Consider the following 26,677-nt stretch of genomic DNA (forward strand, 5'->3'; position numbering starts at 1 on the left):
AGAGTTAATTCAACAGAGGGTGAGAAGTAACTCTATTAGTTAGCTAGAAACATGCTGATATTTCAGGAGTGAAAACAGTACACACCACAGGGCAGGCATTTGGCACAGCTGTTAGGATGCTGCTTAGGCGCCCATAGCTTCTATCCAAGTGCCTGGGTGTGAGTTCCCACTCCATTTCTGTTGCCAGCTTCCTGCTAAGGCACACCTGGGAGGCAGTGGTCATGACTTAAGTACTTTGGTCCCTGCCACTCACATGGGAGACCCGGATTGAGCTCCTGTCTTCTGCCTGCCCCAGCCCTAGTTGTTGCAGGCATTTGGGGAGTGAACCAACAGATGGGAGATTTCTGTCACTCTCTGTCCTCTTTCCTTCCTTTCCTCCCTCCCCCATCTGTCTCTCTCCCCACCCCACCCCCCATCTAGAAAGAAAGAAAGAAAGAAAGAAAGAAAGAAAGAAAGAAAGAAAGAAATTTTTTTTTAAGGGAAAACAGTATGGTGCTGGTTCATAATAGATGGATCAAAGGAACAGATGAAAAAGTCCTTACCTGGCTCCTCACAAACAGAAAGTTCCGAAGGGATCACCAATTGACACACAAAACGGAAAAACTAAGTTCTTGAAGAAAACATTGGAGAGTTTGTTTATTCCCATCTTTTCTAATAAGGACTTCAAATCCAAAAGGTATTTAGAATTTAAAACAATGACATTTAAAAATCACGGTGGGCAATCACATACCCACATTGTAAGAAGACAATGAACACATAAAGCAGGGATTTTTTTTTTGTAAGTCACATCACAAATATGTTTTATCCAAATATTTAAAGGCCTATCAAAAAAAAAAAAAACACAAAAGACAAAGATTTATAACCCAACGGAAAAGTGAGCAAAAGGTATAAACAGTTCTCAGAAAATGATATGTAAATGGCTTATAAACATGAAAATATATTCAGCCTCACTCATAAGAGAAATGCAAATTTAAACTACACCAAGATACCTTTTTTTTTTTTCAGATGACATTTCTTTTTCAAGTATCAGATTGGAAAATTTAAAAAGACACTCTGCATGTGGCCTGTGGCAAAGAGACATGGCAGTCATTGCTGATGGGAGTGAAAAAGCTGTGTAACCCCATAGGAGACAATTTGGCAACACCCACCCAAGTGACCGTGTATTTACCCTGACCGTGAGCCCTGTAGGTGCGCTGGCACGCAAGCAGAATGAGGTTTGTGCAAGGTAGTTGTTGAAGCAATGTTACTAGGAATCAAAATTAGCTGCTTAACCACATTGGGTTGCTTTCTTTGGTAGAATATTATGCAGCTATAAACAGCAGCCTGAGAAGCAAAGAATAAGACCTCCAAGATAGGGTTAAAAAAAAAAAAAAAAAAAAAGGCAAGATACCGAACGGTGTTACCTTTTCCGTAACAAGGAGAGGCTGAGAAAGCAGCCCTGGCATCCACTGTGCATGCACAGACTCCCAGAGGGTACAAGAGAACCTGACAGTGGCTCCTTCTCTGGGGGAACCGAGGTGACAGGAAAGGGAACGGGAGGGAGACTTTAGCAGATGCTGTGTTGTTTCTTTGTTTGCATAGAACAATGTAAAATAAAATATCTTTAAGGAGGGAAGTAAATTGCAAAGCAATACATAAAATGCATTTTTAAAAGCTTCTGACAGCGGTCATCTTTGAAGGGCTTTCATTTTTTACTTACACATTTTTTATTTATGCATTTTTTTGACAGACAGAGTTAGACAGTGAGAGAGAGAGAGAGACAGAGAGAAAGGTCTTCCTTTTTCCGATGGTTCAACCCCCAAGTGGCTGCTATAGCCGGCACGCTGCGCCGATCCGAAGCCAGGAGCCAGGTGCTTCTCCTGGTCTCCCATGCAGGTGCAGGGCCCAAGCACTTGGGCCATCCTCCACTGCATTCCCAGGCCACAGCAGAGAGCTGGACTGGAAGAGGAGCAACTGGGACAGAACCGGTGCCCCAACCGGAACTAGAACCCTGTGTGCCGGTGCCTCAAGGCGGAGGATTAGCCTAGTGAGCCGCGGCGCGGGCCTATTTATGCATTTTTGTATGCCTTAATTTGTACAAGACATGAGCACTGTTGCTGTGATCAGAAAGAATGAAAATGGTGATTTAGTTTCCTAGGGAAAATGATATTTTTGCATAGTTCCTCATCACTAGTCTTTTTAAAAATTAAATTATTTGAGAGAAAGATATATATCATATTTATTTATACTTATATATGATAAACAGAGAGAGAAAGTGAGAGGATGAGAGAGTTCATTCCCATCTGCTGGTTCACTCCCCAAATGCTGCATCAGCCGGAGTCAGGAGTCAGGAGCCGGGTATCAAACCCAGGCAACTCTGATGTGGGATATGAGGTCCCTCGTTGCTATTCCTGAGCTACAGCATAATTCTTAAGCTACAGCATAATGGAATCCTGGTTTTCCCCTTCTACTTTAGATTCAGTATTCCTTTCTAATTCAACTTCAATAGTTTTTTTCTTTTGTTTTTTAGAATCAGACTCTCCCTCCCACCTACCCCTCCCCAGCCCCCAGGACTTCTCTGTGACTCTGAAATTCAGGCCAAATTGGTTTTGAAAGTCATTTTGCCTCGTTTAAAATTAAGGAATATTTTCCCCTTATGTGCTGCTGTGGTGATGGCACAAACAGAAACTCCCAGTTCCTTCTGTCCACTCCTCCAAATGTTGTGACTTTGTGGGGGACAGAGGAAGGACTAAAAACATCCTGAATAAAGACATTTTTCCTTCCCTCTAAAGCCAAAAGAGAGGACGCTCCACCTGCAGCCGAGGTTATTTATAGTAACTGGATTTAAATATAATTCTGCCCTCCAGTAACTCCCGCTCTAAGACTTGGCCCCACTCTTTCTGCTAGGGGGCGTGGCTTGGCTGGGTAGCTTGCAGACTGAATACATATTCAGCAGGCAACAGATAAGAAACAGAAACAAGCTCCAGTATGGGTCACTGGAAGGGAGGGGCAGTGCTTCGGCTGGAGGCTGGCTGAGTAACCTTGGCCTGTGGACCAGGACGGATTTGAAGTGTTCCAGCCCTCACGTTCACATGGTGCAGCCGCATCAAGAGACCGTGCCTTCGTCCCCGCAGACAATCAAGCGTAGAATTATCACCGGACCCTGCAATACCACTTCTAGGTGTGCACCCACAAAAACTCAAAACAGGCACTCAGAAACGTAGCAATTTTATTCACAACAGCCAAAAAGCAACCCAGGTGTCTGTGAATGGATAAATAAAGTGCCCAGGAGGTAAGACAGTAGTTAAAATGCCAGTTGAGACGTCCGCGTTCCATACCGGAGTGCCTGAGTTCAGGTACAGATTCCAGCTCCCTGTAGTGCACACCAGGGAGACAGCAGGTGATGGCTCTAGTAGTTGGGTCCCAGGTGGGAGAGCTGGATTGAGTCCCTGATGCTAGTCCAGCCCTGGCAGTTGCAGGTATTGCGTAGGAGGGGGATTAACCAGAAGTTGGAAGATCTCTGTCTCCCTCCCTGTCTCTGCCTTTCAAAAAAAAAAAAAAAAAAAAAAGGTAAGAAATAAGTTTAAGAAGTTTTTACAATGTGTTATACATATAACAGAATATTACTCAGCTTTAAAAACAAATGGGACCTGGCACATGCTCCAGGCTGGGGTAGACCCTGCAAACATTGTGCTAAATGAAATAAGCAGGAAAGAAAGGACACGTGTTGTAAGAGTCTATTTCTATGACACTTCTAAAATAGTCACGTTTGCAGAGTCAGACGGTGGTTACCAGGGAGTGGGGAGAGGTGGGTTTGGGAGCTAGTGTTTACGGGGTCCAGAGTTTCAGTGTGGGACGATGGAGGGTGGCGATGATTAAACACAACGTGAATGTAATTAAGACACCCATGTCCTAGAGCAGAGCACTGGCTCTGGCTCCTTTTGCCAGCTTCCTGCCAGTGCAGATCTGGAATCAACCAATGGTGGCTGGAGGAGCTGGGCCCTTGCCACTCATGTGGGAGACCTGGCTTGCATCCCGGGCTCCTGTTGCATCTGGAGAGTGAACCAGCAGATAAGAGAGCTGTCTCTTTGTATGTCTCTCTCTCAAATAAATTTTTTTAAACGATCAAAGAGGCAAATCTATGTTGAATATATTTTACTGTTAAAAAAGATTTTTAAAAATCTGCCCTTCACCTTTATCTACCTTACTTGCAGGTCCAGAGGAGAACTGAGAGATTATCCATTCAGCCCAGTCCGTTGCTCAGCCTCCTCACCTGTGAAAGGGAAGGGTTGGGTAGAGTTCCCACAATTCCAAGCAGAGCTGTTGTGTCAAGACAGGAGATGGAGGGAAATAACCTGTATCGATGGTAGGGAGCACAGGACTAAGTAAATGAACTTGGCTCTACTATAGGTTCATTACATTTTTGTTTTAAAAATAATTTTAAAAGCTTAAATTATAAAATTTTAAAATTTACATAAAATCCTGGCAGGCGCTGCGGCTCACTAAGATAATCCTCCACCTGTGGCGCCGGCACCCCCGGTTCTAGTCCTGGTTGGGCACCGGTTCTGTCCAGGTTGCCCCTCTTCCAGGCCAGCTCTCTGCTGTGGCCCGGGAAGGCAGTGGAGGATGGCCCAAGTGCTTGGGCCCTGCACCTGCATGGGAGACCAGGGGGAAGCACCTGGCTCCTGGCTTCGGATCGGCGCAGCGTGCCGGCTGTAGCAGCCACTTGAGGGTTGAACCATCAGAAAAAGGAAGACCTTTCTCTCTGTCTCTCTCTCTCTCAATGTCTAACTCTGCCTGTCAAAAAATAAATAAATAAATAAATTTACAGAAAATCCCTAAATATAGCAATTACTTAAGTGTCTAAAACCACAAATGAACAGGTGTTTGTATTTTGCCCTGCATACTATATATTTTACTTTTGGTCTTGCTTATTATCTTTATTTTTTTAATTTATTTATTTTATTTGAAAGGCAGAGTTACAGAGAGGCAGAGGCAGAGAGAGAGAGAGAGGTCTTCCATCGATGGTTCACTCCCCAAATGGCCTCAATGGCCGGAGCTGGGCTGATCCGAAGCTAGGAGCCAGGAGCTTCTTCCAGGTCTCCCATGCGGGTGCAGGGGTCCAAGCACTTGGGCCATCCTCCACGGCTTTCCCAGGCCACAGCAGAGAGCTGGGTCGGAAGTGGAGCATCTGGGTCTCGAACCAGCACCCATTTGGGATACCGACACTGCAGGCAGCAGCTTTACCCACTACACCACAGTGCTGGCCCCTTGCTTATTATCTTTAATCTTCACAAGGATATAAGCTATCTGGCACACAGTAGAAATTCAATAAATGTGTTTTTTTAAATTTAACTTTTTAAATATTTTATTTATTTGAAAGGTAGACTGACAGAGAGTGGGGGAGACACACACAGAAAGAGATCGTTCACTACCCATTTGGCTGCAGCAGTCAGGGCTGGGCCAGGTTGAAGCCAGGAACCCTGAATTCCATCCAGGTCTCCCATGTGGGTAGCAGGGGCCCAAGTACTTCATCTGCTGCTTCCCCAGGCGCATCAGCAGGGAGCTGCATCAGAAGTGGAGCAGCCAAACCAGCACTCTGCAATATGGGATGCTGGCTTTGCAGGCAGTACCTTAGGTCACTGCTGCCACAGTGCAAGCCCCTTTAGGCATTTCTCAATCCAGTCAAGTTGACACTTATATTAACCATTGCAACCCAATGTATTATTTGAAATATATAATACAAATATATGTACATATGTAATGTATATCATATTTTCTGAACTATTGGAGAGTAGGTTACATACATAATGGTGCTTTAACAATAAATACTGAAGTGTGTATCTGCTAATGGCTTGAGGAAGCAGTGAAAGATGGCCCAAGTACCTGGGCTCCTGCCACCTACATGGGAGACCCAGAAGAAGCTCCTGGCTCAGGGCTTTGGCCTGGCCCAGCCCCCAGCGGATGCAGTCATCTGGAGAGTGAACCAGCAGATGAAGATCTCTCACTTTGTAAATCTGGCTTTCAAATAAATCAATAAATCTTTAGAATGCATCTCCCATCCATATTCCAATTTTTTCAGATATCAAATTTTGGGTTGATGTGGATAGTCTTTGTAGCATTTTACCTTAGAGCAATTTTTTTAAAAATTTATTTATTTATTTGACAGGCAGAGTGGACAGTGAGAGAGAGAAAGAGAGGTCTTCTTTGCCGTTGGTTCACCCTCCAATGGCCGCCGCAGCTGGCGCACTGCAGCTGGCGCACTGTGCTGATCCGATGGCAGGAGCCAGGTACTTCTCCTGGTCTCCCATGGGGTGCAGGGCCCAAGCACTTGGGCCATCCTCCACTGCACTCACGGGCCACAGCAGAGAGCTGGACAGAAAGAGGGGCAACCGGGACAGAATACGGCGCCCCGACCGGGACTAGAACCCCGTGTGCCGGCGCCACAAGGCAGAGGATTAGCTTAGTGAGCCGCGGCGCCGGCCTACCTTAGAGCAATTTTCAAAATCCTGCAGTTTGGGATCCAAACTAAGAGCAGATCTTGCACTTCAGTGTCATGCCTTTTTGGCTTCCTTTAATCTGGAATAGTTCTTCAACTTTCATATACCTTCTGTACATTGACTTTTTCTTAAAAAAAAAAAAGATTTTATTTATTTGAAAGGCACAGTTAGACAGGAAGGAAGAGAGAGAGAGAGAGAGAGAGAGAGAGGGAGAGAGACATCTTTGCCTGCTGGTTCACTCCCCAAATGTCCACAACAGCCTGTGCTGGGCCAGGCTGAAGCCAGGAGCCTGGAACTCCATCAGGGTCTCCCATGTGGGTGCTAGGTGCCCAAGTTCTTGGGCCACTTCCTGCTGCTTTCCCAGGTGCATTAGCAGGCAGCTGGATCGGAAGTGGTGCAGCCGGGACTCAAACCCGGGCTCATATGGGATGCCAATGTTTCAGGTCATTGCAACACTGGCATTTTTTAAGGAGTTCAGTGCCACCCCCCTTTTTTAGTAGAATGTTCCTCCTGTTGTGTTTGATGTTTCCCTGTGACTAGATGGAAAGAATGCACTCCTGGTGGAATACAGTACCCTGGCGATGCTGTCTTGTGCAGTACTGCGCAGACCAGGTCCCGTGTCCTTCTCAGGGAATCACTGCTGGAGGCTCATGATGTCCGCCTGCCCCGCACCTGTTACATCTGATCACCTGACCAGATTGGTGCCCTATTTGTCCATTGTACACATACTGCTATTTATTTATGTATTCCCTTCCAGTTCATATGCAATCAGTAGAGGAACTCTAGGATTATGCAAATATTCTGCTCCTCTTCAAAATGTCTCCCTAGATTTAGCATCCACTGATGATTCTTACCTGATTCAGTGCTTTCCGTGGTGGTTGAAAAAAAAGAGTCATTGAAAAAGGCTTTGTTTTTCACATAAAGGTCTTTAATCTGGAATCCACAGTGTATGGTGTGAGATAGGGATCTTACTCCCCCACCCCACCCCAGTACCTAGTCAGCCCTGGGCTGCCGAGATGCAGGGACAGATTCCCCCCGGAGAGGCGCAGTAGGGGCTCCCATCCTCCCGGAGCCCGCCCCTCCCTGCCTGATTAAGCTGATTAATCAGCTTGGGGGAGATTAAGGGCTCGGCCGGCTGTTCCCACACCCCCCACTGAGCTGGGCTGGCAGAGGAGACCTGAGGGCGGGCGACAGAGGGGGATCGGCCCTGTGACCCCTCACCCGGGCCCTAAGCCCGAGCCCCGGACCTTCCGGTGAGTGGCAAAGGCCCCTGGGCACTCTCACTCCGTGCGCCTGAGAGCCTGGGCCCGTCGAGGGGGAGGGGCGGGCGGGTGAGGAGGAGGGAGGCAGGGCGGGCCTGAGGGGGCGTCCAGACCTCACCTTCTCCCTCCACAGGGTCGTCACAGCCGGGAGAGGTGGCTGTGGGCACGGAGAAACCTCATGGGTTAATCGGGGTTTGAGAAACAGAGGGTTGCGGGGAGACCCCCAAGGGAGTTCTGGAGGGGGGGGGGGTCTCAATAGCTCTTCCTGCTCCGTCTGTGCCTGTGCTCGAAGAAGCGGTAATGACCGCCTGCGCCCTCCGGGCGGGGGGGCTTCCCGGCCCCCTGCCCTGCACCCCCGAGCGATGGGCTCGGTCCCCTCCCGGCCTCCCGCAGGCCCTGCCCTGGCCCGGACTCCTGCTTCTGTTCCTGCTGCTCCTCCCGCCGCCCACCGCCCTCTCCGCAGTGTTCACAGTGGGGGTGCTGGGCCCCTGGGCTTGCGACCCCCTCTTCGCCCGGGCGCGCCCGGACCTGGCCGCCCGTCTAGCCGCCGCCCGCCTGAACCACGACCCTGCCCTGCAAGGCGGCCCGCGCTTCGAGATCGCGCTGCTGCCCGAGCCGTGCCGGACTCCCGGCTCGCTGGGGGCTGTGTCCTCAGCGCTGCCCCGCGTCTCGGGCCTCGTGGGTCCCGTGAACCCTGCCGCCTGCCGGCCAGCCGAGCTGTTAGCCCAAGAAGCCGGGGTCGCGCTGGTGCCTTGGGGCTGCCCCGGGACGCAGGCAGTGGGCACCACGGCCCCTGCCGTGACCCCCGCCGCGGAGGCCCTCTACGCCTTCTTCAGAGCTTTCCGCTGGGCGCGTGTGGCCCTGGTCACCGCGCCCCAGGACCTGTGGGTAGAGGCGGGACGCGCCCTGGCCGCTGCGCTCAGGGCCCGGGGCCTGCCCGTCGCCCTGGTGACCTCCATGGAGCCCGCGGACCCGTCTGGAGCCCGGGAGGCCTTGAAGAGGGTCCGGGACGGGCCTCGGGTCAGAGGTATGCCCGCCTACAGGGCGTGGGGAGGTCGGCGGGTTCTGGGCCCCGCGGGGCAGCGGACGAGCCCAGCATCTGTGTCGGCAGTGGTCATCATGGTGATGCACTCGGTACTGCTGGGCGGCGAGGAGCAGCGCTACCTGCTGGAGGCCGCAGAGGAGCTGGGTCTGACCGATGGCTCCCTGGTCTTCGTGCCCTTCGACACGCTCCACTATGCCTTGTCCCCAAGCCGGGAGGCCTTGGCCGCGCTGGCCAACAGTTCCCAGCTTCGCAGGGCCCACGACGCGGTGCTCACCCTCACCCGTCACTGTCCGCCGGGAGGCAGCGTGCTGGACAACCTGCGCAGGGCCCAAGAGCACCAGGAGCTGCCCTCTGACCTCAATGTGCAACAGGTGGATGGAGCACCAGAGGGAAGGGGGGGAAGGGTGTGAAGAAACCGTTGTGGAGGGCTGGAAGCGGCAGCTACCTGCTGAGCAGGTTCCTGAGTGTGCAGAGGTCACACAGCAGCCATGTTAGGAGGGTACTTCCGAAAGTTCGTGAAAACATGGGATTACAAGATAAGTTGATTTTGGTGTTAAGACATTTTGAAATCCATGCAGGTTTTTTTTTTTTCATAATATTTATTCACATGAGCTTTTTGAAGACCTGTCGTATGCATGGATTTAAAAAGTGTATGCAGCAAAATCAGCTTTTCTTTCAACTCCACTTTCCACGAAGCTTCTGGAGTGTTAGGACTGCCTCCGGGGAGCGGGCAGCGAGGCCTCCCAGGTGCAGCCCCAAGGGGGTGAGCGCTAACCACCCCTGCACTGCAGCGGCTGCCGAGGTCTGCTTCCAAGTGGCCCCACTGCCGGCACCATAGCGACTTAGTCTGCCGCACACGACTAGTGTGCAGAGCGGGAAGGAGGGAAGGTGCAGACGCAGCCACCATGCCCAGTGCAGAGGCATTTCCTCTGGGGCTCCATGTGGAGGCCTTGAGCTTTTTAAGGACACCTTGTAAGAAACAACAGGGTCGCTGGCGCCGCGGCTCACTAGGCTAATCCTCTGCCTTGCGGCGCCGGCGGCACACTGGGTTCTAGTCCCGGTTGGGGCGCCGGATTCTGTCCCGTTGTCCCTCTTCCAGGCCAGCTCTCTGCTGTGGCCAGGGAGTGCAGTGGAGGATGGCCCAAGTGCTTGGGCCCTGCACCCCATGGGAGACCAGGAGAAGCACCTGGCTCCTGCCATCAGATCCATACTTTATTCCCAACATCCAGCTAATAACCCAGATTCCCCTGAGTCCTCAGAATCCCGGTTCAGCCCGTCTAGCTCCTCCTCCCAAAAGGAAGGCCAGATAGATACAGGGTGATTTAGATGTCAGTGGGCAGTAAGTTACTGCCTCAAAGGCCCTACACAAAGGGAACTGGTGGCGACAGAGTGGGAATAGTCATCAAGAAGAGTGAGACGGGATGGAGGGGAAGCCGGTGGAGAACGTGGGATGCAGAGGTGGTGTACAACATGCTTCACTTCTCTGCCCGTGGCTCAGCCTCCCCAGCCCCCGCTGCCCAAGTGGGCCCCATGTGAGCTCCACCTGACTCCTCTACCTCTTCCCCCCTCGGCCAGACGGCAAGCCCTGTCACTTTCATCTCCTAAACGTCATTTAGTCCATCATTTTCTCCATTTCCGCTGTCAACACCCTGGTCCAGGTCACAGCAGCACCACACCATCCCAAATCCCCGGTCTCCCAGATGTTCGGCTTCAACTCTCACATGGCCCGCAGCCTTCTCCACACAACCACCAGATCAAACTCTGGAAATCTGGCAATCTGACCCTGCCCTGCTCCCGGTCCCAGCCTCCCAGTGGCTTCTGCTGTGCCGGATGGGTGCGGTTCTCTTCCCAGTTTACCAGGCATTTTGTCTCCAGCTCTTCTATCACCCGTGAACTTGAGCCACACCCAGCAGCTTTGGGTTCCTTGAATGTGTCCTTATCTTTTGCCTCCCAGCCACTGGGTGTGCTTTTGCCTCTCCCCTGCCCCTCCCCTCCTCACTGAGCTGCTCTCACATCCTCCTCTGTCTCCCGGGTGACACAAAAGATTCCTTGAGACAAGGACTATCTTGTACACGATCTATCCCTAGGGCTTTACACAGGCCAGGCACTCTGAGGGATGGAGACTGGAATAATAGAGAGGCCCCATGAGATCTGGTTGCATGCAACCTTGGGAAAAGAAAAGAAGGGAAAATAGCAAATAGGAAACAACAAAAAGACTGGAAAGAAGACTTAGGGGAATAGGTGATGATATTAAAGATATATGGCCGGCGCCGCGGCTCACTAGGCTAATCCTCCACCTAGCGGCACCAGCATACCGGATTCTAGTCCCGGTAGGGGCGCCGGATTCTGTCCCAGTTGCCCCTCTTCCAGGCCAGCTCTCTGCTGTGGCCAGGGAGTGCAGTGGAGGGTGGCCCAAGTACTTGGGCCCTGCACCCCATGGGAGACCAGGAGAAGCACCTGGCTCCTGGCTTCGGATAGGCACAGTGCGCCGGCCACAGCAGCCATTGGAGAGTGAACCAATGGCAAAAGGAAGACCTTTCTCTCTCTCTCTCTCACTGTCCACTCTGTCTGTAAAAAAAAAAAAATGATATATGCAGGGCAACCAACAGGAAGAAAGGAGCTATGAGTGGTTGATCGGCCAATGGGCAGAGAAGAGTCTGAGTGCTGGAAAAAAGTTAGTGGGGAGGAGAGACCCAATGAAAAGAAAGGAAGAGGTAGCCAGTAGGGAAATGGAAACAAATGGAAACAGGGGAGAAAGAGACTGCCAATGGGAATAGGGAAGAGAGAGCCAATGGGGAGAGAGATAGGGAACAACTAACAAGTGGGGGGGAGGGTCAGTACACCTAGCACTGGAAGGGCCCAGGGAAGAATGGGTGGGGTCAGCCGAGCCTGAGCCCTGAGTCCCTCGCTCTTTCTCCAGGTCTCCCCGCTCTTTGGCACCATCTACGACGCAGTCTTCTTGTTGGCAAGGGGCGTGGCAGGAGCACGGGCCACCGCAGGGGGCGGCTGGGTGTCGGGAGCAGCAGTGGCCCGCCACGTCCAGGATGCCCAGGTCCCTGGTTTCTGCGGGTCCTTGGGAAGAACCGGGGAGCCCTCGTTTGTGCTGCTGGACACGGACGCAGCGGGTGACCAGCTGTTCGTCACATACATGCTGGACCCCGCCCGGGGGTCCCTGCTCTCCGCCGGGACCCCCGTGCACTTCCCTCGTGGGGGCCCAGGGCCTGGACCCGATCCCTCATGCTGGTTCGATCCAGACGTCATCTGCAACGGAGGTGAGGGGGGACACCCCAATCCCCACTGGGGCCACCATGGACGAGGCACCAAGTGGTGAAAGAAAGCTGATGCAGGGCCTGTAATACTCCGTGGAGGCTCCTCCAGGTCCTCCTCCACCCCCTGGCTTGCCCGCTGCAAAGCTCTCTGGGAAACTCTCTAGCCTTCTCACACGTTCTCCTTTGAGGAACCTATAACCCTGCCCTAAACGCCTGGCCAGCTCCAGGGCTTGGCGAGCTGTGCTGGAGCCTGGCTGTATCACCAGCCACCATCCTGAGTGTCCCTGCTCTCACTGTCCCTTCAGGAGTGGAGCCTGGCCTCGTCTTTGTTGGCTTCCTCCTGCTGGTTGGCCTGGGGCTGTTGGGGGCCTTCCTGGCCCATTATGTGAGGTGAGTGAAGATCCAGGTAAGTAAGAGGGGAGCTTGGCGCCCGCACCTGCTGAAATGAGGTGTGTGGCGAGGACAGCAGGCTGGGGCTGCTAAGAGGAGGCGCAGGGAGGGATTTTCCTGGGCAAGGAGGTAGGAATCCAGGAGGGCTGGCGGAGTCCCAGGGTGTGTGTTGGGGGAGGGGCTGCCCTCTGGTACCCCTCCCTTGGCCCTTTTCCTTACTGGCCTCTTCTCATGGGCCTTGGTCCCTCCCACCAGGCACCGGCTCCTTCATATGCAAATGGCCTCTGGCCCCAACAAGATCATCCTGACTGTGCAGGACGTCACCTTCCTCCAGCCACAGGGGGGCAGGAAGGTGGGTGAGGCGGTCTTCTCCCTCTACGTGGTCTCTGCCCTGAGCCAGCCCTCACTCCCTCCCCACCCCGCACCCCCCACCCCGCTCCGGGGGAGGCCTGCCCTAGCTGTGTCCCAGGTCGAGCCTCAGGGATGTGCGGCCCCATCTGTGCCATGGGGGTGGGAGCTGTGCGGGCAATCATGGCAGGACCGCCTTCCCTCAGACTCCTTCCCTTCCCTCTTCAGCCCCCAACCCAGCCTGACCCCAGCTCAGGACTTGGACTTCCAGAGTGTGTTCAGGCCCCCTGCGTTGCCTCTTTCCCTCCCTCCAGGTGGTCCAGGGCAGTCGCTCGAGTCTGGCTGCCCGCAGTGTGTCAGACATTCGCAGTGTCCCCAGCCAGCCCACGGACAGCTCCAACATTGGCCTCTTTGAGGTGAGCCTGTCCCGCCGCTGCCGCCGGGCCTGCTGTTCTCTGGGAGGGGCAAAGAGGCCCAATCTCAGGCAGGAGAGGGGGGTGGGCATCCAGATGGGAGAGGGCATGGCTTCCTCAAATGGAAGCATCTGGAAATCCCCTCTGCCATTAGAGTTTCCCTTTAGCCATTACTCAGGTGAGGGCTCCTCCAAGGCCCGGCAAGGTAGCCAGAGGGTGGAGGCAAGAGCTGCTGGGGAGTCTGCTGGAAGTAGCGTGCGGCCTGGGGTGGCCCCGGAGGGCACCTCCAGCCCTTTCAGCATTCCCCCCACCCCAACAAATCAGATCAGACTCAGGGACAGCAAGCCCTAGAGGGGGAACGAAAATCATCTAAGGGCACTGATGTTACCAATGGGCTAGAGACTGTAACCGGTGCGATGGCTGGAAGACAATGAGAACAGATTGAGAGCGGAGAGAGCTCAGCCAGTGCACAGGAAAGTGGAAATACAGCGCTCCAAGAGCTCAGACTAGGGGAGAATGCACAGGCTTCAGTCACAGCGCCGGGAGCCCATCACTCTCATCTCAGAGTGGGCATCGTTATCACTTGGGGCGGGCTCTTCTTCACTGTAGGGAACCACCTTGTGCGTGTGTCTCCTGTCTCTGGCCTTATCCACTAAATGCAGTCCCCAGCTTCTGTGACACCTAACATCCTTGTGTTTATTTCCAAATGCTCCCTAAGGTTCATCGCCAAACCCCAACAGTTCCCTTCTAGTCCAAATTCCTTTCCCAACAGACAAGACCACATGCACAGATTGCAAGATCCAGACAAAAATGAGAATGGGGTCCCTTGTTCATTCAAGGGTTCATCGAACCAAGCTCAGGTCCTGCTGAGCATGGGGCCCTGTGTGACAGCATGAGTTACATGCCCTTGAACCTGCCCTACCAATAGCTGGGGGCTGCAAGGCCCAGAGCCTGGAGGGGAGCTGCCTGTACTTCACACTGTACTATAAAGCTATGACGTTTACCTGGACCTCTGACTCCCAACACAGTGCTCGCTCTCACTGCCAGCAGATGGTGGGATGGTTGTGATGTCAGTGGCACCTGTGGTTGTAAGAATTCACTTACTCAGACTCTCAGTGGGGGCACATCCGCGACGGTGAGGACAGCCATGCATGCCTGCTGCAGCTTTCTCACCCAGCCCACTGGGAAGTGGAGGAGCAGACAGCAAACTTCCTGCTCCCAATGCTCTTGCTCCCAAGGCAGATGTGTTCTGGGCCAGTGGGGAAGTGGGGATCCTGGGGCTCCCTGCATCATGGAGCTTTAGGACCCCGAGATCCCTAATCCTATCTTCTCTGCTGTAGGGTGACTGGGTTTGGCTGAAGAAATTCCCCGGGGATCAGCACGTAACTATCCGCCCAGCGACCAAGACAGCCTTCTCCAAGGTGAGAGCTGGGCCAGTGATGGGGTAATGGGGTGGGCCTCGGCGGCTCCTGCGCCTTCACCCTGCAGCTGGGAACAGAAGCAGATCTCAGGAATCCCCTTCACTCTGGAGCAGGGATTCCAACATTCTCCTAACACTTGTTCTTGCCTTTGATTTTTTTTTTTAAAGATTTATCTATTTTTTGGAAGGCAGAATGACAGAGAGAAGGAGAGACAAAGAGAGATTTTCTATCTGGTGGTTCACTCCCCAAATGACTGCAATGGCTAGGGTTAGGCCAAGCTGAAGCCAGGAGCCTGAAACTCCATCCAGGTCTCCCACATGGGATGCCCGGGCCCAAGTGCTTGAGCCACATTCCGCTGCTTTCCTAGGTGCATTAGCAGGGAGCTGGAACAGAAGTAGAGCTGAACAAGCACTCAGATATGGGGTACCAGCGTTGCAAGCAGTGGCCTCGCTCGCTGCACCACAGTGCTAGTCCTCTGCCTTTGGTGTTTTTTTATCACAACTGAAAGTCGTGTGTTCCTCTTTGAGCTGGTTTATTTCCTATCTGCTTCCCAGCTTGGACTGCAAGCTGAGTGAGGGCTTCTCCATGCCCTTGCATTGAATTCCCAGACCCAGCACAGTGTCGGGACCATTGAGACCTAGTGAATGTTTGTTGAGTGAATGATAGGAAAAAAAAATAAGTTTCAGTTCTGCCACAAACTTGTGCAGAATGGCCCTAGCTGGCCCTGAATGAAATGGAAAGTTGCCAAAGAAGCCACCAAGTGGCTTATTCTAGCCCTTCCCACTTCTAATCCTCGTCCCCTGGTCACCTTGTGGCTTCGGTCTGGCCTTCTTCCTGAGCTCTTGGTGAGAGCTGTAGAATGGCTGAAGTGGACAGTGACCTGTTGGGGTCAAGGGACAGAGCCATCATTGAGCACCCGGCATCTACAATGAGAGGAAGCCCTGAATCGGGCGTGTGGGCCAAAGAAAAGCTGGAAAGCGCACCAGCCAGCTGGCCGGCAGCCCCCACTTCCCCAGCATGCCCGCCTGGTGAGGGCACTGTCCAGCTGGGTGGGCGTGGCTTCACTGAGAGCCCTGGGACCAGGGGACCTTGGCTTGACCGCTCAGCCCGCCTTCCCTCACTCGAGGAGAGTCTGTGCCTCAGCCACGTTTGGTGCAATGACTTAATAGGAAGCAGCCCCAAGCTGCAGGCACAAGTCCCTCTGGTGTTCTTTGAAAGCAGTGCAGCATCTCCCTAGCTGTCCCCAACAAGGGCTGTTACGCCAGGAGTTCCAGCTGCTTCCTCCTGACCGTGTTCCCATAAGATCTGCCCACTTCCAAGGTTACATAGAACTTGTCTGAGTCCTGGTCACAAGACTGCCTGCCTTTCCTTCTTTCTTTTTTAAAGATGTATTTGTCTATTTGTAAGGTAGAGTTACAGAGAAGGAAGGAAAGACAGAGGCGAGTGACCTTCCATCTCTGGTTCAATCCCCAAATGGCTGCAACAGCTCAAGCCAGGAGCTGGAACTCCATCCCGGTCTCCCACATGGGTGGCAGGGGCTCAAGCACTTGGGCCCTCCTCTGCTGCTTTCCCAGACACATTAGCAGGGAGCTGGATCTGAAGTGGAGCAGCAGGGACTTGAATGCGCGTCCATATGGGATGCCGGTGCTGCAGGCCTTGGCTTACTTTAAGCTCAGTCACACTCAGTGTCTGCACTGTGGCCTTTTGTCTGTGTTTTTTTTTTCCCCTCAGATAGAGAAAAGAGCCCCTGTGGGTCCCCAAGACCATTTCATTGGCCCACTTTGTCCCACACTCAAACCACACCCTAACAGCCCCCTCCCCGCGTTGCCCCCAGCTCCGAGAGCTCCGGCATGAGAATGTGGCCCTCTACCTGGGGCTCTTCCTGGCGGGGGCAGCAGACGGCCCCCAGGGCCCCGGGGAGGCCATGCTGGCTGTGGTCTCGGAGCACTGCGCACGGGGCTCCCTCCACGACCTCCTCGCCAACAGAGACATCAAGCTGGACTGGATGTTCAAGTCCTCCCTCCTGCTGGACCTCATCAAGGTGTGGAGTGGGGGGGCAGGAGAGGGGAGCCCTGGGGGCCGAGGGCAGGGGAACCGCGCGGCTGAGGCTGCCTCTCTGCCTGCCCCGTCTCAGGGAATGAGGTATCTGCACCACCGAGGCGTGGCTCACGGGAGGCTCAAGTCCCGGAACTGCGTGGTGGACGGGAGGTTTGTGCTCAAGGTCACCGACCACGGCCACGGGCGGCTGCTGGAAGCGCAGAGGGTGTTACCAGAGCTCCCCAACGCCGAGGGTAGGGGTCCCCCGCTGCCTCCCGGCACGCGAACATCCCCCGGGATCCCCATCATCTCAGGGTCCCCCCCTCCCTTTCCTCCATCGCAGTCCCCGAAGGCACTGGACCCCTGCTGCAGGAAGGGTCTTGTGTCCTCCGCGACACAAGGGTGGGCTGGGTGACAAGGCAGGCAGGGGCTTCCCAGGGGGCGGGACTTGTGCCTGAGCGCGGACCGGTGCCCCGGGATTTGCTGGTTGTGGGGGGCCGCTCTGCCTAAGGACCCGGCCGGTGTCCAATAGCTTGGCGGGGTCTTTCCTGGCTACCAACTTGTCCATTGGGCGGGGCATATTGGAGAGGGATGGGCTTTGCGTGTCAGGCTGGCCGTCTCTCCCCGGGGTAGCGGCAGGGCCTCACGGCAGCTGCGGGGCTGGTACGAGCCTGGGCTTTGCGATGAGGTTGGGGGGTCTGCCCTCCGCGTGCACACGCCCCCTGCCGTATTCCCAGACCAGCTATGGACGGCCCCGGAGCTGCTTCGAGACCCGGCCCTGGAGCGCCGGGGAACACTGGCGGGCGACGTCTTCAGCCTGGGCATCATCCTGCAGGAGGTGGTGTGCCGCAGCGCCCCCTACGCCATGCTGGAGCTCACGGCCGAGGGTAAGGCCGGACACGCCCCCTGCGTTGGGGCGGGGCCAGGCAAGGCCTGGTCAGCCCTTGATCCCAAGCAAAGCGCAGGGCTGAGACTTAATTAATGTGGTGCTGTTTCCCTGCTGGGGTCTGATGGGTCAGGACAGTGGGAAACCAAACATCAGGATTGGGGTGGACGGGTTGCTCCAGGGCCAGGGCTGCAACAGCTGCTTCCGTTCTGATCCAGGATCCAAATGGCTCCCACCCACCCACACACAGAGCAGGGGTCCCAGGGGCCCCAGGGAGGCAGCAGGGTTAAAAGCACGATCCAGTCTAATTCAAATCCACATCACTTAAAGCCTCCAGGCGCTGAGGAAACTGCTCTTGAATCCTCACTTTCCTTAGGCACAATGAACGCCAGTTTCTTTGCCTGTATCGCTTCTTACTGACAGCCAGGGCTCAGGGTCCTCTGAGTCCTCCCCTTCTTCCTACACTCCGCCACCCACTGAAGCGCTGATGCCAGGCCCCCATCGTGGGCTGCACCCGTCAGGCCAGGCTCAGACGGGATTCTGTTCTGGAGGCCCTCTCCTCACAGACCCCTCACGCCCACAGAGGTGGTGCAGAGAGTGCGGAGTCCCCCTCCGCTGTGTCGGCCCCTGGTGTCCATGGACCAGGCCCCCATGGAGTGCATCCAGCTGATGAAGCAGTGCTGGGAGGAGCAGCCGGAACTTCGGCCCTCCATGGACCGCACCTTCGACCTGGTCAGGGCAGGGATTGGGCAGGGGCTGGGCTGGCCACTGGGACCCCAGATTCTTGTCTGCAGTTGGGAGGGCTGCAGGCTGGCAGGGCCTCTGACCTCCTAAGGGGTAGCATGAGGACTGCGAGTTTGGTGGGGGCAGAGCTGGAATGGGGGATGAGGCAGAACAGCGGGGCAGGAGTCCTTGGAGTGGGAGAAAGACTTCGTTTGACTCAAATAACTAACCTCCGGGAGCTCCATTTTCCACGTTCCTCCTCTGCACGTGTGCCCAACACCCTGGAGGGGGAACTTGAGGAGTAGGAGCTGAATGTGGGGTCCAGCGGGGATCAGGAGTACACAGCCCCCGGGAGAGGGCCCGGGTCCTCAGCGCCTTTACCAGCTTCCTCCCGCTAGTTCAAGCGCATCAACAAGGGCCGGAGGATGAACATCATCGACTCGATGCTGCGGATGCTGGAACAGTACTCCAGCAACCTGGAGGACCTGATCCGCGAGCGCACGGAGGAGCTGGAGCTGGAGAAGCAGAAAACGGACCGGCTGCTCACGCAGATGCTGCCCCCGTGGGTGCCCCGGGGCTGGGGAGGGCAGCCGCCGCCCAGCCAGGTGGGGGCGGCCTCCAGGAAACCTCACTGGCTGCCGTCCCTAGATCTGTGGCCGAGGCCTTGAAGATGGGGACGCCCGTGGAGCCCGAGTACTTCGAGGAGGTTACGCTGTATTTCAGCGACATTGTGGGCTTCACCACCATCTCAGCCATGAGCGAGCCCATCGAGGTGGTAGACCTGCTCAATGACCTCTACACCCTCTTCGACGCCATCATCGGCTCCCACGATGTCTACAAGGTGCCAGGGACAAGCCCTCCTGACCTGCAATCCACCTTCACCGGCCTCCAGCCCAGGCCCTCCTGCTCAGCTCCTGGCCCACTTGCCCCCCCCCCCCGGGGGGAGGCACCAACCCAGTCCTCCTTGCCCCGCCCTCATCCCCGCCTCCAGTCCCCCAGCTTGGAGCGTGGTTCCCCAGCATGTCAGCCCTAACCCCAGTTTAGGCCTGGAGTCGCTGCTTTGTGTGCAGAGGGGGAGCGGGGCTCAGCCCTGATGCGCGCACGACCCCTTTCCCCAGGTGGAGACCATCGGGGACGCCTACATGGTGTCTTCAGGGCTGCCCCAGCGGAACGGACAGCGGCACGCAGCCGAGATCGCCAACATGTCGCTGGACATTCTCAGCGCCGTGGGCTCCTTCCGCATGCGCCATATGCCTGAGGTGCCCGTGCGCATCCGCATCGGCCTGCACTCGGGTAACTCCCGGGCCCGCCTCCCTCTTTAGGGGCGGCCTGCAGATTTCCTATGTAGAAGGCAAACCCATGGACTAAGGGGGGCGCGACAGGGCTCGTAGAGGATTCGCTTGGGGACATTTTCTTCCCGGAGCTGGGGAGATGACGGGGTGCCAAGGTCACTCAGGGCCCCAGGTGCCATCCAGGCACTGGGCAAGGCCAGCTTCAGCCCAGGCCCCGCGCATCTCCGCAGGCCCGTGCGTGGCGGGCGTGGTGGGGCTCACCATGCCTCGGTACTGCCTGTTTGGGGACACGGTCAACACCGCTTCGCGCATGGAGTCCACTGGCCTGCGTGAGTGTGATGCGGCCAGGAGGGTTGGGGGAGATAGAGGGGGCGGGGCCCGGCCCAGCAGGGGGACCCGGCGATGAGTCCCGAGCTCACAGCGTTCCCGCCACCCCCAGCTTACCGCATCCACGTGAACATGAGCACCGTGCGGATTCTTGGCGCTCTGAACGAGGGCTTCCAGCTGGAGCTGCGAGGCCGCACCGAGCTGAAGGTGAGGTCGGGCTCCGCCCCCGCCGCGAGGCCCCGCCCCCGCCGCCGGCGAGGCCCAACTAAGGCCTCCCCTCTCGCGTGTCCCCCCAGGGCAAGGGTGCCGAGGACACGTACTGGCTGGTGGGCAGGCGCGGCTTCAACAAGCCTCTCCCCAAACCGCCCGATCTGCAACCGGGGTGAGCGCCCAGCCCGCGCGGGCCCCTTCACCCCCTGCCTGCCTCCCGCTCCGGGTCTGAGCAGCGGACTCCCATCACCCACTCCCCTCCCTGAGGCCAGCGCCCCCTCCCCGCAGGGCCAGCAACCACGGCATCAGCCTGCAGGAGATCCCTCCGGAGCGGCGCTTGAAGTTGGAGAAGGCTCGGCCGGGCCAGTTCTCGGGGAAGTGAGACCGCGTGGAGCAGGTGCTGCCCCCGAGGCTCTCACGCGCAGCTGCAGGGATCCAGACTCCGGGGTCCCACGCCCAGACTCTGGGGTCCCGCACCTCAGGGGGATGCTGCGTGAGCCTCTGACTTCCCACCCGGCCCCAGGCCTTCCCAGGCAGGGGCTAGCGCCCTCCTCCTTTCACCCTTCCCCCACAAGTCCAGAAGGCTCTGCAGTGCACAAGGGGCAACTCTAGGGGGCGGCATTCACCAGGCACTCCGCGAGAGTTGCCCTTGGAGTTCTGTTAGACAGAACCCTGCCAGCTACTTAATCTGCCTCCAGATACTCCCTAGGGGAGCTCCTTTCTCTTACGGCCCTCTGAGATGCTTCTCTTCCCCTCAGGATTATTCTGGAAGGTCCTTTTCCTGAAAGTTGCTGCTATAGGTGACCAAAAGTCTGGTGAACGCCGGTGGCTCCTGTCCAGTTCTGCCTCAAAGGATTCTGGGCAAACCAACCACGTGACCTTGGGAACGTGGCATGAACTTTTCGGGGCTTGGGGTCCCCTCTGTGGTGAATGAGGGGTGGCCTAAGGGGTTTCCACAGCTCCCGTGACCCTGAGCAGGGCTTGAGAATGGCTGGCCTTGGGAGGTGGACACTGTGGCAGGTGGCTCCCGCCCCAAGGGCCCTGAGTAAGGGATGTTGGGCTAGGGGACCCTTCACTTTCCAGGGCCTCTCAGGGCCCCAGGAAAGAGGATCTGGGAGAGGAGGCCCCAGGGAAGGTGGAGGGCTCAGGTTCCACCAGAACCTGAGGGTGGAGGTGTGGCCTCAGGGGGCGGGGCCTGTGTTCAGCCTCCAGCTTCATGGCCACCTCCACCCCCCACCAGTGGGAAACCGGCTCCCTCTGCTGTGGGCAAAACCAGGCCACTTGCCCAAGTGCAGAGAAAAGCTTGGAGAAAGGAACCTGCACCAGACCTTGGCTAACCAGAACCCCCAGGGAACAGCCCACGTCCTGGGCCCCGTCAGGCCAACAGGTGCACAGAAAATCCTGCCTGCTTAGGTCCTGAGGACACATGTCAGTGTCCTGGCAGGTCCCCCCCACCCCCTGAGGTTTCCTTCTTGGAACTCTGCTGTTCCAGAACCTGGGCCTTGGCATGTTTTGACTCTTGCTGTCCTTGGCCTTTGCTATAAGCCAGCAGGCTGCCCCTGTGGGTAGTGAGTGTCCCATCCCTGGAGGTGTGCAAGCAGAACTGAAGATATCACGGCCAGGGATATGACAGGGAGAAGGAACGCACAGGCAGGAGGGTGGCACCAAATCCTCACGACGTGACGCGTGGTTGGTGGGCCCGCAGCGTTGGGATGGCCCGGGAGCATGTTAGAAACGCAGAATCTCAGGTCCCGGCCCAGACCTGCTGAATCAGAACCTGCTCTTTAACAAGTTCCTTCAGTGTCTTTACACACACGTTAAACTCTGACTCATAGAACTGGGCAATCCTAGGAGCCCTTAAATCTTGGAATCTCTAAGATTGTGTAAAAACCAGGCTAGCAAGAAGCCATTACATTTGTTTTCTTGGGTCTATGGGGTGTTTTGAGCTAACATTTAAAATCAATGTTAAATCAACACTTTTATGTAAATGTATCCAGTTTTTTTTTTTTCTTGGTATTCCCAGAGGATTGGCTCCAGGCGCCCCTGAGGATATCCACATCTTCACAGGACCAAGTCCCTTCTGTGAAATGGCGCAGGACTTAGTATTCGCCTAGCACCTGCACGCATTCCCCCCTTTGCTTTCGTGCGTCTCTAGGTTGCTTATCATACCTAACACAAGCGGAGTCGTTCTACTGTGCAGGGAATAATGACAGGGAGAGACAGTCTATCCAGGTCCAGGGTGCACACAGCCGTCACAGGCCTAACCCCGCACAGCCCCACGGGAGCTTGGTCGAATCTCTGGGTGGGGAGCGCGTGGCTGACGCTAAAGACATCGCGCCACATCACCCTCTTCTGCTGACTTCCTGTGCTCCACCTGGGGCTTGCGTCTCCTCTGAGCACCGGTCCCCTGTACACAGGGCACCATGCTTCAGTTCCCATGGACCCCCAGCTCCCCACCCACTCCAAGACCCCAAGAGTTTCTAAACCTCCCTCGTGCACCTGTCCATCAGGAGCTGCCGTCTCGCCGGGCAGCACGTGTTGGGATTATGGTGCCCCTCAGTTGCTTCGCCTTTGTCAAAACAAACAAACCAAAAGCAGATCCGTGCATTCCGCGAGCTTAGTGTCCATCTGCTTGTTCCAAGTAAAAGAAAGGACGTGTGCGAATCTGGCGTGCAGCACTTGGGAGTTCTGGTTACCTAAGGCAGTGCTGCTGCTGGCGGTAAAGCACTGCAATTTAAAAAACATTTCTACCCACATTCAACGATGGCTTAGAGGTTAAAACAAAACAAGCAAGCCATTCTTTTTTTTTTTTTTTTTAATCTTTTGACAGGCAGAGTGGACAGTGAGAGAGAAAGAGAGAAAGGTCTTCCTTTGCCGTTGGTTCACCCTCCAATGGCCGCCGCGGCCAGCGCACTACGGCCGGCGCACTGCGCTGATCCGATGGCAGGAGCCAGGTACTTATCCTGGTCTCCCATGGGGTGCAGGGCCCAAGCACTTGGGCCATCCTCCACTGCACTCCCGGGCCATAGCAGAGGGCTAGCCTGGAAGAGGGGCAACCAGGACAGAATCCGGTGCCCCGACCGGGACTAGAACCCAGTATGCCGGCGCTGCAAGGCAGAGGATTAGCCTAGTGAGCCGCGGCACTGGCTGCAAACCATTCTTAAACATCTCCTTTAAGATTTTCTCTGTACTTTGGTCCCAGGGATTAAAGGGCAGAGTCCACCTGGCTGGCCTTGAACCTGACAGTGTGGTTATGGCTGTGTCTCCTGCCTGGCCCTCCCTTCCCTCTCTGCCTGCCTGGAAGAGCCTGGAGTGGTTCTTGGCTTGTGGTTCAGGGAAGTCGCCCAGGATTAAGTGCAGGAGGATTAGCCTGGGCAGACTTGGGCAGGGAGGAGGAGGTGCATGAACTTGGACCCAAACCGTGCTTGGGGAGGAAGCAGGATGGGCAGGGCTGAGCAGGTCCCTTCTCCCCTTTGACTCAGCCTCATCCTCAAGCCGGCTCGCTGCCTGGATCTCAAATGACCAGAAGTGACAGAGGGTGGGAGGAGTCCCATTCTCTTGCCTCCCTGGGAGAACTCGGGACTCCCTCCCCCAGTACGCAAGCGGCCAGAGGGAGAAGACCAAGCCTCAGCCACGTCTCTGCCCCAGTCGTCCCTCTCTGTCCACCTCTCCCTGTCACCGCCAGCCTCCCCTCTCTGTGTCCCCAGTGTCTCCTGCCCATCAGCTTCTCCCTGCCTTTCTCTGTAGTTTCCCTGCTTCTGCGGAAGCTTTCCTCCTGGCTCCAGTCCTCCAGTCTTAGAGCCCTGACTCAGGTACTCCCCACTCCCCCACTCTGTTGATCCTGGGACGCAGGCAGCTCCCAGCCCCCGAGAGAGCACCTGGCTGGTCCCTGGGCACTGCCCACCCTCAGATGTGTTTACACTACCTCTGCCAGCTGGCCTGTGCCGGGAGCCGACACCGGGGGGGGGGGGGCGGGGGAGGGGCTGTCCTTGCCTGGGCGATGGCCCTGTGGCTGGGACCAGTGACGGCCAAAGCAGGACCTCCCTGCGTGGCTTCCCTTCTACAGCAGGAACTCCCACCTGTTGCGGGGCTCACCTGGCGCCTTTTCTCTGTGCTGCTTCTCGGGGTCTGGGCCCTGATCCCCACCCCTGTCTGCAGTGGGCCCCAGACACCCTCTTTGTGGGGGTGGGGTGACTGCTCCTGGGGAGGGATTTGTGACTCTGCCTTGTTGGGCCGTGTGCACTTGCCCTGTGGGCACCAGGCCCTGTGCCGGGAGGGTCCTGGGAGGGTAGGGGCTGAATAATAAAGGTGTGTGCGTTCTTCCGTTCCGTGGCCTGTGGTCCTTTGCGTGGGGGTGAAGGGTGAGCTGAACACCTTGCAGGTAGAGGTGAACCACAGAGGTGACCAGGGCTGGGGGAGGTTAGCGGGGCCGGACAGCCCCCAGGAGTTCCATAGCACAGGAGGCCTGCTCCCAGGAGACCAGGCAGGGACGCCCCAGTCCTCCGTGGCTTCTGGAAAAGACGAGGGTCTGTGATGCTGTGGAAGTGGGTGACGTGGCTTCTCCATCCCTCAACAACAAGCAGGACAGAGGGAGGGAGGGAGGGAGGGAGAGGCAGCGCTCTCCTACGCCATGACCCATGACCCTCAGAAGCCTGAGTCCAAAACGGTGCATACAGGGCCCCCAGGTGGAGCAGCTGACGCCCGCCCACAGGACCCCACCAACAACCCACCCTCTGACTCCTCAAGGACCCGTCTCTGGGGCCTGAGTGCCGGACAGAACGCTGCACCTCCGAGCCACTAAGGGGCGACTTAACCCATTCATTTTCTTGGCACCCAGCTGTCTCTGTCCCAGGCCCAGAGTCCCTGAATGATGAACTGGAGCAGCACCCATCAGTCTGCATCCCTCGTGGCCACCCCGCTGGACAGAGGCCACCATCCGCTCCCTGCTCCCAGTCCCGTAGGCCTGGATCAAACCGATTCCCGCCTCCCCCACCAGTCCAGGTGATCATTGTGTTCTTCTGGCCCCGGAACGCTTCTAGGACAGGCAGTTGCCTCAGGCCAGGCAGGGAGCTGCATGCTCGCAGGGTCAGAGACTAAGTCCTAGTTAAGCCTTTTAGTGCTTGCCTGGCCTCCAGCCGGCGCTAGCTGTCTCAGGGCCAGCAAACAGTTTTCTTTGCTTAAGCCAGACTGAATTGGCTGAAGGAGGAGTGACTAAGAGAAGGCCGTGGCCAAGCCCTGACTCCATCGAGGGAGAGTGAGCGGGGCTGTCCCCACCTGGAAAGCAAGGTGAAGGCCTGCGGTGAGAAGAGCCGCCCCGGGGAGCCCTGCTCAGCACTCCTGTAGCTCAGGCATTGCAGGAAGTGGTGCTCCGGGCAGCCCTGGTGTCCTCATCCGACGGGGAGGTTGGGGGAGGGAGCAGAGGTAATGGGTGGAGGCAGCTGTCTGTCTGGGAAGCCTCTGTGCCCGCAGAGAGGCTGCGCTGTCACATTCTGAACCCTCATCCAAGCTAAAGCCATTTGTCACCTCCTCCAGGGGCGTCTACCTCACCACCCACCCTGAACCAGGATCTTTGGCCCAGGCTCCAGAGAGCAGGGTCAGGGGTTGTTAGTGCCCGGGCCGCCCTTTCAAATCTTCACACACCCATTTCACACATGGGAAAGTGGAGGCTCCCAGCAGAGCCTCAGCTGCTTTGGCTTTTTCATTGCACAGACGTTGGGATGAGGAAGCAGTGTGGGCGTTCCAACCCTGGGTCCCAGTACAGTCCTGGAGTCTTCCCTGCCAACGGGATAGAAACTCCCAGAGGACGTCTGTGCAATCAGAGCACAGAGGGGCTGATCTGATGAGGTGGGAGCGTGGACGTATGGTGCATTTTCTAGCCGCTGCCTTCAAAAGTGAGTCTGTGGGGGCCGGTGTTGTGGCCCACAGTTGAGACACTGCTTGTGAGACAGGCATTCCATACTGGAGCGCCAGTTCGAGTCCTGGCAGTTCCACTTTGGATCCAGTTCCTCGTTAACGTACTGGAAAGCAGTGGACGATGGCCCAAGTACTTGAGCCCCTGCCATCCATGTGGGAGACCTGGAGGGAGCTCCTGGCTTCATCTTGGTCCAGACCTGACTGTTGTAGCCATTTGGGAGTAAACCAATATATGGAAGATCTCCCTTTCTCTCTCTCCCTCCTTCCCTCCTTCTCTTTCTCCTTCTGGCTTTCAAATAAATAATTTTTTCAAAAAAGATTTATTTATGTATTTGAAAGAGTTACAGAGGCAGAGAGAGAGAGAGAGAGGTCTTCCATCCGCTGGTTCACCCCCCACATGGCCACAACTGCTGGAGCTGAGCCAATCCGAAGCCAGGAACCAGGAGCTTCTTCTGGGTCTCCTACGCGGGTACAGGGGCCCAAGCACTTGGGCCATCTTCTGCTGCTTTTCCTAGCCATAGCAGAGAGCTGGATCAGAAGTGGAGCAACCTGGACTCGAATCGGTGACCATATGGGATGCCAGCACTGTAGGCAGCAGCTTTACCCACTATGGCACAGCGCCGGCCCTTAAATAATTTTTTTTTTCAGTTGCATCTAGGGGT

At 56.1% G+C, this 26,677-nt stretch overlaps 1 protein-coding gene across 1 annotated transcript; it reads left to right on the forward strand.

Annotated features, from left to right (window-relative positions):
• The first annotated feature begins 7,606 nt into the window (after nucleotides 1-7,606).
• GUCY2D (guanylate cyclase 2D, retinal) lies at nucleotides 7,607-24,430 on the forward strand. The gene is made up of 20 exons (XM_008270763.4): nucleotides 7,607-7,732; nucleotides 7,875-8,768; nucleotides 8,853-9,157; nucleotides 11,707-12,058; nucleotides 12,361-12,445; nucleotides 12,701-12,797; nucleotides 13,108-13,209; nucleotides 14,547-14,627; nucleotides 16,462-16,668; nucleotides 16,762-16,918; nucleotides 17,402-17,551; nucleotides 18,134-18,282; nucleotides 18,672-18,835; nucleotides 18,922-19,114; nucleotides 19,392-19,566; nucleotides 19,796-19,894; nucleotides 20,005-20,099; nucleotides 20,189-20,274; nucleotides 20,391-20,499; nucleotides 20,861-24,430. The coding sequence occupies exons 2-19, from the start codon at nucleotides 8,042-8,044 to the stop codon at nucleotides 20,482-20,484; spliced, it is 3,318 nt and encodes a 1,105-aa protein (XP_008268985.3). The 5' UTR covers nucleotides 7,607-7,732; nucleotides 7,875-8,041; the 3' UTR covers nucleotides 20,485-20,499; nucleotides 20,861-24,430.
• Nucleotides 24,431-26,677: the final 2,247 nt, after the last annotated feature.

This window comes from Oryctolagus cuniculus, chromosome 17 (genome assembly GCF_964237555.1).
Source record: "Oryctolagus cuniculus chromosome 17, mOryCun1.1, whole genome shotgun sequence".
Classification (NCBI taxonomy): domain Eukaryota; kingdom Metazoa; phylum Chordata; class Mammalia; order Lagomorpha; family Leporidae; genus Oryctolagus; species Oryctolagus cuniculus.

Coding starts and splice junctions, on each gene's coding strand:
- GUCY2D (XM_008270763.4), top strand. CDS start 8,042: ATGACCGCCTGCGCCCTCCGGGCGGGGGGGCTTCCCGGCCCCCTGCCC. Junction 16,919..17,401: donor AGAGCTCCCCAACGCCGAGG/GTAGGGGTCCCC, acceptor CCGTATTCCCAG/ACCAGCTATGGACGGCCCCG. Junction 18,836..18,921: donor CTCACGCAGATGCTGCCCCC/GTGGGTGCCCCG, acceptor TGCCGTCCCTAG/ATCTGTGGCCGAGGCCTTGA.